Here is a 17,064-nt window from a genome sequence, read left to right on the forward strand (position 1 = left end):
AGATTATGGTAGTAGACTGGGCAAGAGGTGATGATATTTTAGGATAGGGAAAGATGTATTCTGTACAGTAGAATCAACCCACCTTAATGGCATCAAATTGCAAAATTGGATGTGAAGAGTGAATAAGAATGAAGACTCAAAAATGATGTTCAAGTTCTAGCTTGAGTGGTTGTGGGTACATTGCAATCAATGCATGTTGAAATGGCCCTGAAATGGGAGAGCATAAGTTTAAGGTAGAAGTCAAGAGTTCATTTATAAACATATTATGATGCCTGAGCAATGCCAAATATGACCTGTATGTTTATCTATTTTGTATCCTAGGGTTTTATGTAAGATTTTTATGTATTAAAGAGGATTCTTTTGCCCCCAGTGATTTGAAAACCGTTCATCTGGTTCAAATCTCTCATTTTGTAAATGAGACTTAGATAAGTAAAATGTCTGATTCAAGGTCAGAATAAGCCTATGTTAAAATCTAACTCTCTTGAACTTTTGGCTTGCCTCCCCCTGCCCCCCCTGGAAAGAGTCAGGCCTCATAGTCCATTTTTTTAAACCTCCAGATTTCTGAGCTATTTGTAAGACTAAAATGAAAGGGTCAGGTGTGGAATGAAGTACCAGGCCAGAAGTGCCCTTCAACTGTAGGAGCTGCAGGATGGTAGAGGTCTGCTGTACCATGTGGTTGGCTCCCTGGTGAGGGATTGAACTCATGCTGCAGTGGCTGGAGATAGGGAGGCCCCAATGCCATGTTGTTTAAGTACTGTTGCTTCATAGTATAGTTTAAAGTCTGGTACTTTATGTCTCTGTTTCTTTTTTCCTTTTTCCCCCTGACTGCTTTTGCTATTTGAGACTTTTATGGTTACATATAAATTTCAATATCTTATGTTCAATTTCTTTAAAGAATATTGCTGGTATTTTTGGTGGGAATTATATTAAAGTTATAGCTCACTTTGTCTTTCTATCTCTATGTCGCAATCCAAATGGTTTAATAATATCTTGTTATATAGGACATTCATCTCCTTGGTTAGGTTAACTCAGAGATATTTTATTCTCCTTGAAGAAGTTGTGAATGGAATTATTTTCATAGTTTCTTTTTCTTCTCATTTGTTGGTTGTACATAAAAATGCTGTGGATTTTTGCATGTTGGTTTTGTAACCTACCACTTTCTTGTATTCATTAGTTGTTTCTCATAGGTTTTTGTTTGTTTGTTTGTTTGTGTTGTTGTTTTTTGCATTTTAAAAGGACAGGTTTATTAGGAAAAGGAGAAAGAAAAAGAGAGGCACCTACATAGTCACAGGTGATCAGTAGAGCTGCATCTTTCTAATAGCTTTTTGGTGGAATTTTAGGGTTTTCTAGATATAATATGTGTTTTTCAAATAATGATAGTTTCATTTCTCTTCTGACTTAAGTTCCTTTTATATCCTGTTGTTGTCTGTTTGCTATAGATAAAACCTCTAGTACTAAATTAAGCAGAAGTGGTGACAGTGGGTTTTCTTATCCTGTTCCTGATATTAAAGGGAAAGCTTTCAGTTTTTCACCATTATTACATTGGCTGTTGGTTTGTAATATATAGCTTTTATTATGTTGAGGTTGATTCTTTTTTTCCTACTTGTTTAGAGTTTTTATCTTAATTGGGTGCAGAAGTCTGTCAAGGGCTTTCTCTGTGTCTATTGATATTATCATATTTTTATCCTTTGTTGAAATGTTGTGATTGAGTGACTTACATATATTAAACCATCCTTGCACCCCTGGGATAAATCCCACTTGACTGTGCTGTGTGATCCTCGTGATGTATTGTTGAACTCAATTTACTAATGTTTTGTTGAAGATTTTTGCGAAAGTGTTCATTAGGGATATTGGTCTAATTTTCTTATGCTGTCACTTATTGACAGCTGACTTTTATCTACAGCACATAGACCCAACATAAAGTCTTTGTGTACTTGAGAAATATTTGTATGCAACGTTTTTTAGTTGGAGTGATCTGTAGATATCTGTTAAGCTTGTTTGGTCTAGCTCCTGATTTAAGGCTATTCTTATTTATTCTCTGTCTGTTGATCTGTCCATAGTTTTAAGTGGAGTATTATAGTCTCTGTGTCTTGGGTTGTTGTCAGTTTCTCTCTTTAGTTATGTTAGTGATTGTTTTATGTATCTTGCTTCTCCATCATTTGGGGTGTGTGTGTGTGTGTATATATGTATATATGTGTGTGCATGTATATATGTATGTGTGTATTTTTTTTCTTCTTGTTTTATTAGGCTCTAAATCATAATGTAATGTCTGTCTCTCTTACTACCTTTTTTAAAGCTTTATTTTATAGCCCTTATCAAACACATCAGAAAGCATATCAATAGTACATATTATGATAAGTCAGTTTACAACAAAACTGAACAAGGCAATTGTGTTTATAGAAAGTTTTCAGCAAAAAAACTATATGCAATACAGTCAATTGAAATGCAGTGTTTATACATTTTAGTATATAGGAAAGTAGAAAATGAAAGTTCTTTGTTATTCAGCAAGACCCCAAAAAAGGAGTATAAAAGGTCTGTATAGAAAATAGAAATTTAGAGATTTGAGAAAAGAACTCTTTGGTAAGATACACATCTGCATTTATTGTCTCAGTTATTACACAAACAAACGAAAAACTGCACAAACAGGAAGACATCGCCAAGAACAGAGAATCATAGTACCAAAAATTACCAAAACAAATATGCTACTGAAACAACTGTTAGAAATGCTCTAGACAGTGATTCACTATGTAATATTCTGTGGTTCTAAAGTGAAGGTAAACCAACAGGAGAGAATACCCCTTATAACTGTTCACTTTGGTTTAAGTGATCTTTCACATTTTTTTCTACCCATACCTTATCATTAACATACAGCAATTATATGTTATGGGGGGGGGAAGTAGTAAGTTTTCATATTCACAACTAGTCACTCTAGTGCTGATAAAGGAAGCCATGAACTGTTAAAATACAGCTTAGAAATACAGTTGTATTTCTAAGACTAATCAAAAGACAAAATAGATGATGTCCTTTTGGGGGGTAGGGAACCCTTCTACTCCATATTTGATACTGTTAGAATATAAAGGAATGTTAAATGATTTAAGATTTTTTCAGCAAAGAATTAAGAATGAAGGAATAACTCCTGCTGGAAAAGATAGGACAGCTTTACACTGCAAAATAGACTACAGAAGAGCAGCTTCACTTTAAAAAAAAATTGTAATAGATGAACACTGCTTACCCATATAAGGAACTCTGTTTCTATAGTTAGTGCCTACTTATACCCAAGGTGCAAAGGGAAATACAGAGGTGGCCAATCCCAGCTTCTTTCTGATTCTTTATTCTTGGCGTGTGTTGATGTACACCAAATACACAAAAACTGGAGTTCAAATATTTTTAAAAATTAGACCAAACTGAACATGGACAATTAATCTGGTTTCATACACTCTTAAAATAATTTTCTGGGAAAACATCTTATTACCTTTTTAAATTGGAAGTTTGTTTTATCTGATATAAGTATAGCATTTTAAATTCTTTTTCTCTGTTCTATTTGTACCTTTAAGCTCATTAATTCTCTCCATTACTTGCATTTATCTGCTCTTGAGGCCCTCTATTTTATTTTTTCATTTGGTTATATTTTTTAGATCCAGTAGTTCTAATGATACCAGTCTATATTTGCTCCGTCTGTATTCTGTTAATGTTTTTCATCATCCAGTTCTAATTGTTATAATTGTTGTTTTAAATTCCTATTCAGGCATATTCTGCAGCTCTGTTGGACTGAGACTTCATTCAGGGCTTTTTTACTCTAACATTTGTGATATCTTCTTATGTCTCTTCATTTTTAGTATTTATGGTTGTAACAGGAATAAACTTTCCGACTACTGCCTTTGCACCTGTTTATGTGGGTGGAGAACTAATCCTGGCAAGGGGTAATAGGTAGAAAGGAACCAAGACAATAGAGCATTGAAAGGTCACCCGCAGTGAGTGGCAAGGATTCAAGTTTCCTACTATGCTGAAAGTACCACAGTTGTGTGCTTGGGATCCACAGTGATCCCCTTCCCTAGGCCAACTCCCTGGCCCAGATGTCTCATCTAGTCTCAAGCCACCCTCAACCTTTGGACTGTGTTTGAGCACTAGATACAGCACTGGCTGCAGTGCAAGTTATAGTTGAGACAGGGTCACAAGTTGGAAATTGTTATATTTGCTACCTGAGTATGGAGACTTCCTGGGGTACTTGCTCCTGTTGTTAAGATCTTGGTGCTTAAATTCTGGTTAGTGAAAGTATTCATTTGTTGTCTCATTTTGGCCCTGGGTGGTGGTAAGTTGGATGTTTTGAGTATCATAGTTTCACGCTCAAATAATAGCCTCTTCTATGCAGAGACCTAGGTGATCTGTCCCGGCTCTCCAAGCTGTTACACATTCCAAATGTTGTATATTGGAAGCCTTACTGTACCCCTACTCCTGTAGTTCTCCTTTATCCTGATGCCAACTCTGTGTACCCACTTGTTCAGTGCCATGCCAGGTCTTCAAAGTCCCCTTTATGAGTATGTGTCCCGTAGTCAACTGCCTCTCCATCTTGTATTTATGCTGCCCTGTATTGCCACAAACACAATTCAGTGACAGTTTCCTACTCCTTTCTGCTCCTGATGGATACTTGTAGTCATTCATTTATTTTCAGGGGTTATTGAATTTGCTCTGCTGCTTATTAGTTGTCAATATATGGAGGTGATAAATAAAACCAGGTCTTTGCCACCATCTGCCAAACTCCCCTACACTTCTGCTTTTTAAATGCTTCCTGCAGTGTAACTTTTGTTCCATCAGCACTTCAGTTTGTCATATTACAGTAAGGTTGACTAGATTATAGATTTCACTTCTATTTCCTTAACTTGATTAAGCTTGGATATGTTCCAAATTCATACAGTATCTCTTTCAGTGGCTGCCTGCTACAGACAGATAATCTCTGTTTCATTGGTTCTTAAACTCCAGCAAAAGAATCACTGGGGAAATTTACTAACAGTGCAGATTGTGAATTCATATTGAATAGATCTGGGGGTTGGGTTCTGAGAATTCATTCTTATTTCTTACCCATATTTAAAGAAAAATTATGTACATGTGAATTCTTAGCAGTTTCATTTCCAAGGGGTAACCTTATTACTAAACTCTGTAGTACTCTAAATAGTAATAAGACACAGAGGTGTGTTTTTAAAACCCTGGAAAGTTTCTAAACTACCCATAACCAGTTTTTAAAACTTTCCAGATTTTTACAGTTATTTCTTTTATTTTCTTTGCCAAAATACTCTGGAGAAGCTATGGTTATGTTGGCCATGTAGAAAGAAGAATTGTCTTGTTCCAGTGTGTCTTAAACATCTTCTTCCCCTTCATTGTTCTAGTTCAAGACTTTTTCATCTCTCAGATTTCTTCAGACTCTATTCTCCCCACTCCTGGGTGCAAATTGTTGGTGAGGGTGATGATAGCTAGTGTGGGATTTGAGGTAGAGAGAAAAACATTGCCAGAAACATAGAGGTCATTCTGACAAGTTGCAGGATGGATTAGATGGGATCAGAGTCTTCTCAGGAGTAATTGTAATTAAAAAAAAGAGAGAGAGCAAGTGAAACAACAACAAGTATTAGAATGAAATATATTAGCTTTGAAATTTGGGCATATTTCCTGTCACTTTTGAAATATAGAGTATAGGATATCATACTTAAACAAATGGAAGCAAGAAAAGGTCTCAGTTTTATAGGAAATGGTCCCATCTTTTGGCGTTCTCACACCTGTGTATTGTGTTCCAGAATATACTTATAGTGTCTTTGCTTATACTGTTTTCCTTCCATGCATACTTCTTCACATTTCACATTTCTTCGGTGCCTGTTATGTACCCTTATAACCTACCTTTATTAGGTTAGGAAGATACAGTGGTGAACAAGATTAAGTGTGTCCCTTTCCTAAGGGAGCTTACATTTAATGGGGTCCAGGAATGAGATACCAAATAAAAACCCATATAATAATATAATGGGAGTTGGGGCAAGTGCTGTGAGCAGACAGGGAAGGGGTTCTAATTTAATATAAAAGGTCAGAAAAGTTCCTCCTGGGGAAATAACTTTTCCAGCACAGACCTGAAGAATTAGTAGGAATTAAATAGAAAAATGAGGAGCTGAAAAAGGTGTGTTTATGTTGGAGGGGGAAGGTAACACCTTGTGTTTAGGATCAGAGACAAGGAAGAATAGTCAGGAAGTTCAACATAGGTGTGCCTTTTTGGAGGTTAGTAAATTAGAGGGAGAGACAACAACTATGATGTAGGAGAAGTAGGCAGAGACCGTACTGTTTACAGTGATGGCTGTACTTTATCCAAAAGCCATGAGAAATTTTTGAGAGGGTTTAGACTATTGTGGAGTACAAGGTAGAAATTAGTAGATAAACAGACTATTGTAACGACTCATTAGACTGTTCAGGGGAGAGGTGATAGTGATCTGGACCAGAGTTAGGACTGAAGATGGAGTGAGGGAATGGATTGAAGAATTATTTTGTAGTTTGAATTGGTAGGACTTGTTACTTATGGATTAGACATAGAGCATGAAAGAAAGAGCGATGCTAAGAATGACTGTTAGATTTCTGGTTGAACTGGGTGTGAATAATAGTCATTTTTATTGAGGTTGTAGGGAATGAAGGGCAGGTTTAAAGGGAAAGGTAAGAGGTATTTTGAAAGTTTCTCTATGGATTCTTGTTCTTTATCTTAACTCCCACATCCACAAAATTCTGCTCAAGATTTCTCACCTGTGAAATCACTCTAAATGTCTCATCGCCACCACCATTCATCCTCCCACCCCCACTACACACACCCCATAGCTCTAGTAAGGCAGTACATTGTGCTCTTGTGCCACTTATGTATTTATTTATTTATTTATTTTTTTGTGGGACCTTCGCCGGTGGCTGGGGTACGAACTGGTGCTTCAGAGGCTGCTGGCAGCCTCACAGCCCAGCACTCAACCGCTGCGCCACCAGGGGAGACCCTGTCACTTATCTATTTAGTAATTAAGGTCTTGCCTACCTCTCTCACCAAACTTAGAGATGTATATTTTTTGTTTGGTGTTCCTGGAATGTGGAATCATGTTTTCTTCAAGTGTTTTCCACTGAGGTATTTATGTTGAAGGTCCTTAATATTAAGTCCAGGTAATGCTGGATTAAATTTCTTTGCTGCAGAGCTTTTCCAAATCTTTTGTATTCTAGTGTGAATTGTGTCTCTGGAAAGGGCATAAAGTATTCATTATTTTAAAATACTATTAGTTCTCCCTTTTTCCACTAACTTTTGTTTTCTGAGCATCTCATGTTGCTAGTGTTACAGATAAAAGGTGGGGATAGGAACATTCTGTGGAAAATCCTATTTGGGTGTGTGCCTGTCACAGTGTAGGCACATTATTTGCTGAGTGTGGATTACATGAAAAGCAAAACTGACAGTCATGGGAGAACATCCGTGGATTTCTTTGGGAAACTCATTTTGTCTGTAGTTGTTACAGGTTTATTTCTTTTCCTCCAACAATCAAAATAACATGAAGGGATGAAAACTTACTGTCAGTTGTTTGTTCCTGTCAAATTGAAAAATGTAGCTGACGATTTCTGTTCTGTTTTTTGTAACTAAACTTTGAAGGATGGGAAAAAAATACTTTGGTTCTTTTATGTATTAATTCCTAACATCGAAACAGTGCCATTCTTACACCATCTGCATTGTTAAAAAAAATAAACAGTTACGTTAGTAAATTTTTTTGTAAAGGAAGGAAATGGTCAGTATTTTTCCAAGGCTATTTATATTCTGTTTTAGAGAGCTGGCTATAATGAACTAGTAAGTAGTTTCAGGGAAAAATACAGACAGAATAATTGGGGAAGACACTTTTTAAAAAGAGTGTGCATTTACTTTTTTTTTTTTCCTTTCAAAAGTTAGAGTGCTCAAAGCAGTTCATTTTTAGAGTAGAATGTAGAGGAAAGTTTTACCCGGAACTCACTGACTCAAACAGGAAGTATATTTGTTTTTGAACTTGGATTTATTATGTAATGTCAGGTAGCACTATTGTGTTATATTTATTAACAGACTGACTGAATGATATTTTATACTCGTGTGGAGTGGCTAGGTACCTTTGCCCTACAAACCATTTGACTGTGGAGTTAATGAAAATCACTTTGTGAGTGATCTAAAATATCACCTGAATCAGCAGGGTAAACATGTCATAAGCACATTTACATCTGTACTTCCACATTTTAATTTCTTTTCATTTACTTCTCTCACCTTTTATTATTGCAAATGTTTATTTTCAAATTGAAGTGCTTTAGAATGACAGAGAAAACTTGATTATCTTTAGTCCTACTAGCAGAAGAGAAGTTATCAGTTTCTGTAATAATCCCTTGGCTATCAGGGCTCATCTTTAGAACTAAACCTCTGAGGTCACCATAAAAAAAAAAACAGAGAAAAATCTGTGAATAAAGATAACTTTCCCATTTATTTTAAAAAGTAACTGGGGAAAGGAAAAATAGCTCCCGAATATTCTTAGCAGCAGTGATAGGGACTAGATGAGTAAAGTGTAGTCATTTTTTTCATGGTAAAACAGTTGCAGTTTTTGATGTTACTTCCTTAGTATCTTTCCAGTCACCTCTGTGTTATACAGACCTTAACACAAAAATGATAGCATAAGCTTTTCTAAACCTGGTAGTCTGTAGTTGCTTATGCTATTGAAAAAGTCACAGCTCAGGATCCTTTTTTTGTGTGTGTATGCTACCCTCTGCACTTTGGTTCCTAATAAAACATTTGTTGTCCAGGAAAATAATTTTAACTATAGAAACTTCCACATTTGTTTCAGGTCGGTCTTCTCTCTTTCCCTTTGAAGATGCCTTCCTGGACGACAGTCACGGTGATCAGTCCTTGTCATCAGGCTTAAGTTCTCCCACTCGCTGTCAAAATGGAGAAAGAGTAGAGCGCTACTCTAGAAAGGTGTTTGTTGGAGGCCTTCCTCCTGATATTGATGAAGGTACTGTGTGTTCATTAATTACTTTATAAAGACTAGGTTTGTTCTTTGTGTCATCTGACCCTGCCTTACCTCTCCTCCCCATGGCAGTTTTAGGATAACCCTATCTTAGTGTGCAGGAAATGAGACTAATATTTGATAGATGGGAAAGTAATAGATTGTGCTGTTCATTTGTGTTCATACAAGGTAGTCTGCCAATAGCTTCCCATTTCCTGGATATTCATTTGGGAATGCATTTTAAAATAATAATGAGTTAATATTTATAAAGTTGTTGCTGTAAGTCCAATATTGTGCTAAGTGCTTCTCATTACATTGTCTCATTTAATCCCCATAACTATCCTATATGGCACATCTTATCAACTTCATTTATACATGAGGAAACTGAGGATCATAGAGAAACAGTTTATCCAACATTATGTAGCTAATGGTACAGTTGGAACTCAAAAATCAGTCTGATTCCAGATCTGTTGCTTACCAATCACATTATGCCATCTCATATTTTAATATAGATATCTATTAATGAAAAGCGTAATCCATCTTTTGCTTATTATCAAAGAATGAAGTCTAACTAGACTTTTCCTTAAAAATATTTTTCAGATGCCACCAATCTAAAAGTGAGTTTTCACTTATGCCCAAAGCCAAACAGCATATAGTAGGTTGTCAAAAATATTTATTGAATGGACAAATGAAATAAATTAACTTAAGGGGAAAAAAACCAGCTCTGGTTCTAACACACTTTAGATCTGCTATAAAAATATTGTTAAAACAGAAATTTTTACCAATATTCTAGCTATAACATTTGTCTAATATATCATGATTTTCTCTTTTCATGAGAGAGAAGAAGAATCTCTAACAATTGTTTTATTGCTGAACTCTTTTCTCTCCAAACTATTGTTATGCTAGTGTTAATCTTGCCTATCAACTAGATTTTTCTTTAAGACAAAGTTTTGGTCATGGCTGAGAGAGTGACAGCTTAAAAGCGAGTGGGAGCTAAATTACAACCTTCTGCTTTGAGTCAAAAGTCAGAAGGAAAAGATAGATTTATCGACTATAATTTTTGAAACATTTTCTTCTGAGGGTATATAGTCTGAAAGAAAGAGACTACTGACTTTTAAAATGCAATAGAATTACCTACTGCTCACCAAAAGAATCATTATCTATTTCTAAAATAATCTTAAATTAATAATCTTAGATTGATAAATAAAAATCATCATCTAGGATTAATAACCTTAGAGATTGTAGAGATTATTTCACATAAGTAAAAGCATATTTTGCCTATTTGGTTTTGCTTTTTTCTAAAACAGCACACCCCAATTTTTAGAATCTCCTTTTTACTTGACAGAGACGTCACCTTAGCTGTTGTCATGTTTTTTTTATCCATATTCTTTATATCAAATTTATTGGCAGTGTAGGGAAATGAAATATAGCTAGAAACACATTCTCATAGTTAAAAGTGAATAACCAAATGTACCACCCTTCCCCCCGCACCCTATGGTATTTCCTTTAGTAGATTTGATTTATGTAAAAGCACTTTAGAAAATAGTCCTGAAAACATTTTTCAAATAAAAATACATGTTTTGAGCTATCTTGTGTGCAATTTTTTTTGTTGTTGTTTGTTTTGTTTTGTAGATGAGATCACTGCCAGCTTTCGCAGGTTTGGACCTCTTGTCGTAGACTGGCCTCACAAAGCTGAAAGCAAGTCATATTTTCCTCCTAAAGGTAATGCACTTAAAATGTCTCCATGTTCAGTTCAATAAACACAGCCTTTTAACTTTTGAAATAGCTGTTGACTTTTCCCCCCAATTAAGAAAACATTTTAACATTGATCATCTTTTTCTGTGTCTTACCCTTTGCATTTTGAGACCATTCCCCAGGAGGACACTGATTATTTCATGGCATCTGTTTTATTAATAGGGAGATCTTCTGAGTCTATTTTAAGTGAGCCCCACGTGAACTTCTCCTTTGAGAGAAAAAATCTAGGGTTTTGAGGATACCAGTGATGGGAGAAGAAAGATTATTTAGAGTCAAATTTTATTTGCATCCTATAGCCCTTATGTGGGATTTTTCGATTTTATAAACCCCATACTTTGAAAACCTGGTGGCTGAAGAGTGATACTGTATGGAATTACCTTTTTCCATGTCTGTATATTCAGCATCTTAGCTTCCTTAGTGTTGTAGGCAAACTGACAGAGGACCCTTCATGTGACTTTACTTCACTTATATTTGGTAGCTTTTTGATAATTTATGAAGGTATGAAAAATTTTACTTTGTTTCTAGTTTTTCATATCTGCAAAATCTAGGCAATTTTTCTGAGAACACTAGCTCTGGGTATGTTCCTAGATTGGACATTTTCTTCTTGTGTTACATCCTAAAGATAACTTTCAAGGATGTCTTTTCTGTATCTTGTTGTTTTTTTTTTTTATGTTTTATTGTGTAACATTATTCACCACAAGAAGATAGAGTCAAAATGCATGTGTCTTATATCAGAAGTGGCTTCCTTTTATGTCTGGTTTTTAGGTTTCATTGTCACCTGTACTTCTCCCCAGTCTCTTTAGACACTTATGATAATAAGCTACTCACTAAGTAGAGGACTGTTTGCTTTTAATGTTCTTCTATTCTTTTCAAGAATTTCTAAACTTAAAAGATTAAGTTTTATAATAAAAATAAGTTGATTATTTCAATGAGGAATATGGTCACTACTTTGTGATGCATGTATGACACTATGTAAAGGCATATTTAATTGAGTAGCATTATTTCAATGAATGAATGAGTTTGTCACACTGTGCTTTGCGTAACACACTCTAATGTCACACGTATAAAAAGATTTTCCCAATAGTATTCATTGCACATGCAAAACCAGACAATTTTATTGCAATGGAAGAATCTGCTCACCGCACTGTGGTGTATGTAGCACTTTTTAAAAAATTTATATATATTTGACATCATTGTTCATTTTTGTACAGTGTTTGCTTTCTCCTCTCAGGTGTAGTCCGCATAGACTTTCCACCACCAATTCACCCTTGCACCGTCACCATAGTGCCTTATGCTCTTCCAACCCTTATTTTGATTCCTTTCCCTCCCCTTCCAGTGAAGAATGTCTCTGATTTATTCTTGCCTGTTTTTTGTTTTGTTGTGTTTTTTATTGTTATTATTTTTTCCCTGATCCCTTATTTGGTTCCCCTATATTCCTCTATCCGATATTTTTCTTTTTCCTTCAGACTTATTTCACTGAGCATAATCCCTTCTAGCTCCATCCATGCCATGCAAATGGCATGAATTTATCTTTTTTGATTGCTGAATTGTATCCCATTGTGTGTATATACCATCTCCACTTGATCCAGTCATCTATTTTTGGGCATTTGTGTTGTTTCCAAGTCTTACTTATTATAAATATTGCATGGAGCACTTTTTCAGATGCCGTGTAAAAGATACTTCTAAGGATGCTAGTTGAAAAAATGTCATCATGCTGAGAAAGCCATAAAAATAACTGGGTTTGTCATTGTAAAAAGATAAAAATAAATAGGTATATGGTCATGTCTAAAGTGAATTATCCCAAATCTACCTATTATCAGAGATAGCCACTGTATATATTTTATTAAATAACCTTCTAATATCTCTTTATGAATATATACTTATATGAAATTTAAAATTTTGCATAAATGGGACCAGTATGCATGTTGTTGAATTGCCTGTATCCCCTCAAACTCCCCAGCAATGCTAACATCTTTTTTTTTATAACTAATCTTTTTTTTTATTTGAAGATTCATTTATTTATTTATTTAGATAAGCACTGGGTACAGTCAGAAACATGGGAGGGTGAGAGAATTCACCAGAGCCAGAGCGGGGAGCAGAGCAGGCAGACTGAAGTACACTGCTGAGGGGAGCAGCGGGCGGCAGGAGAGGTCTGCGCGCCATGTGGGACCCTCCTCTGGTGGCCAGGGAGCAGCCAGGGATCGAATCGGCGCTGCAGAGGCTGCGGGCAGCTTCGTAACCCAGCACTCAACTGCTGCGCTACTGGGGAGGCCCAATGCTAACATCTTGCTATGAGAAACCTCATAAGGACTTATTTTATTAGGTCTATTGATAGACATTTAAGTGACTACCAGTTGTTTTTCTCTCATGGATCACACTTCAGATGAAGGATGTGCCTTCATCTTTTTTATCCTTTTAGAGTTTTCTTAGGGAAGATTTCTAAAAGCAAGGTATATGTTTATACAAATTGCAAAGCTACCCTTAAGGAAGGTCAAATACGTTTGTATTCCTACCTGTAGAACCTGATTTACAAAACTCAGTTTTTTAGAGGGCCTGGGAGATATTCGATGGGAGGGATTTTCTTCTCATTTTACTTGTCATTTAAATTTAACTTTTTCAAAATGACACCTCATTTCTGTTTGGAATTTATATCAGGATAAGATGCAAAAAAGTGACTTCACCTTTTTTCTTTTTTTAATTAAATCTAGGAAAATTTTATTTATTTTTTAAAAGATTTATTTATTCATGCATACAAGAACTGGGGTACAGGCCAAAGGTGTGGGGTGGTGAGAGGATTCACCAGAGGCAGAGTGGGGAACAGAACAGGCAGACTGACTGAAGTACACTGCTGAGGGGAGCAACGGGTGAGTCAGGAGAGGTCTGCTGCGCCATGTGGGTTGCTTCCTGGCTGGGGATCAAACTTGTGCTGCAGAGGCTGCCTATAGCTTCATAGGTTGTGTCTTAACCCCTTGCGCCACCAGGGAGGCCCAAATCTAGGAAAATTTTACATTATATATACAATTTGCATTTCTATTGGACAATACTCCTCTAGAATAGGGGTTAGAAACTACCTATATTTGTGTGGCCTGCAAGTTAAGGATTTTTTTTATTACTATTTTTAAGGGTTGTGAAAACAAACAAAGGTGAATATGTAGCAGAGACTATATGTGACTCTCAAATCTCTTTGTAGAAACTTTGTTGACTGGGCCTCCCTGGTGGCACAAGGGGTTAAGACACAACCTAAGAGGCTCTACGCAGCCACTGCAGCACAAGTTCAGTCCCCGGCCAGGGAGCTGCCCACATGGTGCAGTTTTGCCTGCTGCTCCCCCCAGCAGTGTATTTCAGTCATTTTGCCTATTCTGTTCCCCACTCAGTCTCTGGTGAATCCTCTCACCCCCCACACCTCTGGCCTGCACCCCAGTTCTTGTGTGCATAAATGAGTAAATCTTTAAAAAAGAAAGAAAGAAAAAACTTTGTTGACTACTGCACTGAATAACCCAGAGAATTATTCATTTTCCTTCTGAGAAATCCAGCGTCAAAGTAAGAAGTTTATTCAAAGAAAGTGTATGTATTTGCAGACCTAGCTAGATTATTAAATTTTCTCCTTCTTTTGAGTCAAATGTTTTCCTGCTTTATGCATTGGTGAATTGTGTCTTACAAAGTAAAACAGAATAAGACACTATTGTAGGGCCTCCCCGGTGGCGCAGCGGTTGAGCGCTGGGTTGCGAAGCTGCCCGCGGCCTCTGCGGCGCCGGTTCGATCCCCGGCTGCTCCCCGGCCACCAGAGGAGGGTCCCACATGGCGTGCAGACCTCTCCTGCCGCCCGCTGCTCCCCTCAGCAGTGTACTTCGGTCCTTCTGCCTGCTCTGCTCCCCGCTCTGGCTCTGGTGAATTCTCTCACCCTCCCGCGCTTCTGACTGTACCCAGTGCATGTATAAACAAAACAAACAAACAAACCAGCAAACAAATAAATAAAGCATGCCTCTATAAAAAAAAAAAAAAAAAAAAAAAAAAGACACTATTGTAACCTTTATCTTTTGGTACTTAGAAGACTATTCAGTTTCTCTTTAAGTCTTTGCTTTTCCAAGCTAAATATTTTCATTTCTCTCAGTCATACCTTCTATATAATGGTTTCAGTATTGTCTTTTTTTTTTTTTTTTTGGTCTGCTTTTTTGTCATATCTGATATATCACTTTTATAGTATCCTATTAAAATTTATTTCTGAGAACTGAAGAGAGAACGTTTGAGTTGGTCTGAGTAAGAGAGTTTAGCAGCTCTGTGAACTCCATGGTTTTTGGCACCACTCCTACATAACAACATAATAGTATAGAAGATTAGAGTTGGTACTTTCATTTTATTGCTGAGGTTAAATACTGAAATGGTCCAATGAGACCCTGGCCAAGAAGACAATCTGGATCTCATGGTGCTGACCCTCTGGTTGCATCCATGCAGAGCAGATTTGGCATTTGGGGTCAGGGAAGAAAAATAATTATTATGCTATTGGATCCTGTTGTGTTTTGTTCTCAACTACAGTTTGAAGGTTGACCTATTTGGGGAGGGCCTTAAGAAATTTGGTATTGTTCCAAGACTGAAGTAACTTTGATATTCCATGCCCATTGCTAAATCTAAGTAGTTCACTCCAAATTGTTCTGTGGCTTCTTCATAATGTCCCCTCATGTTGCATCTTTCCTCAAATTCCTTAGGTCTTAATTCAGGTCTGTGCCTTTTTGTGGTGCGTCATTCTTGTCTATTATACTTTTCTTTTCTTTTTCTTTTTTTTTTTTTTTTTAAAGATCTATATATTTATTTATTTATACAAGCACTGGGTACAGTCAGAAGCGTGGGAGGGTGAGAGAATTCACCAGAGCCAGAGCGGGGGGCAGAACAGGCAGACCGATGAAGGACACTGCTGAGGGGAGCAGCGGGCGGCAGGAGAGGTCTGTGCGCCATGTGGGACCCTCCTCCAGTGGCCGGGGAGCAGCCGGGGATGGAACCGGCGCTGCAGAGGCTGCGGGCAGCTTCACAACCCAGCGCTCAACCGCTGCACCACCTGGGAGGCCCTATTATACTTTTCTTTAGGTCACCTAAGGTTGGTCATTAGATGCAATTTGTTTTGCTTGCACGTTTTAGACTTAGATGTGAGAGGAAATTATGAAACCATCTACTATTGAACCCTTTGACCTTTTTCTCATAAAGTATCCACCTATTGAAATAAACAGTATCATTCACTCATCCGGCAGGCTTACCTGGATAGCTATGGAATAGGGTTCATAAACCATGTACATTTCTATGATTTATGGAGAGTTTAAAATCTATGTAGAGAGAAATAGTGGTCAGGTGTACCATTAAGTGGTGTTGGGCCAGCAGAGAAGCAGGAGAAAGTGACTTGGGCTCTCCCCAGCACAAGGGCCACCAATATATTTGATCAGCCATTTGAAGATATGCCAAGCCCGCTAGAACAGTTTGTTTGTGGCCCGCATACAGCTAATTGCTTGATGTTTTCCAGCGCACCACTGAGAATATGGGAGACATATAAAGGCATGCAGGTCAGCGTGTGAGTTTTCCTGACTGGGTCTCAGACCTCATGAATTTATAATCCTATGAAGGAAATAAATTAGTCAGATAGTAACAAAATAAACACAATTACAAACTGTGATAGTTCTCTAAAGGAAAAATAGTGCAGTGAGAGACTCTAAACAGAGGGCATCAATTTAGACTGGGAATCTGGAAAGAGAGAGCTTCTCTGACAATTAAGCTGGCAACTAAGGTTAAATACTGAGATGGTCCAGTGAGACCCTGGCCAAGAAGACAATCTGGATCTCGTGGTGCTGACCCTCTGGTTGCATCCATGCAGAGCAGATTTGGCAATTGGGGTCAGGGAAGAAAAATAATTATTATGCTATTGGATCCTGTTGTGTTTTGTTCTCAACTACAGTTTGAAGGTTCAGACCTAAAAACTGAAGAATTAGCTAGAAGCAGAGGAGTGCCATATGGGGAGAACTTTGTATGAAAAGTACCTTTGTACCTTTGAAGAAATGAAGAAAGTGTGCTTGCAATGTTGTGAGAGAGGAGAAAATGATACAAAAGAACCTTGGGCCTCCCTGGTGGTGCAGGGGTTAAAGATACAGTGCTATCAAGTGTTTGCCATGAGTTTGATCCCAGGCCAGGGAGCTGACCCACATGGCGCAGCAGACCTCTCCCATCTTGCCAGCTTCTCCCCTTAGCAGTGTATTTCAGTAGATCCTCCTGTTCTCCACTCTGTCTCTGGTGAATCCTCTCACCCCCCACACTTCTGGACTACACCCCAGTT

At 37.3% G+C, this 17,064-nt stretch overlaps 1 protein-coding gene across 1 annotated transcript in view; it reads left to right on the top strand.

Annotated features, from left to right (window-relative positions):
• CPEB3 (cytoplasmic polyadenylation element binding protein 3) overlaps nt 1–17,064 on the top strand; it is a 183,862-nt gene that overhangs the window by 100,569 nt on the left and 66,229 nt on the right. The window contains 2 exon segments of the mRNA XM_037497586.2: nt 8,838–9,005; nt 10,632–10,721. Coding sequence (XP_037353483.1) covers nt 8,838–9,005; nt 10,632–10,721 — 258 coding nt within the window.

The sequence above is a fragment of the Talpa occidentalis genome, unplaced genomic scaffold (assembly GCF_014898055.3).
Source record: "Talpa occidentalis isolate TD23 unplaced genomic scaffold, MPIMG_talOcc4v2.1 talOcc4.8, whole genome shotgun sequence".
Lineage (NCBI taxonomy): Eukaryota > Metazoa > Chordata > Mammalia > Eulipotyphla > Talpidae > Talpa > Talpa occidentalis.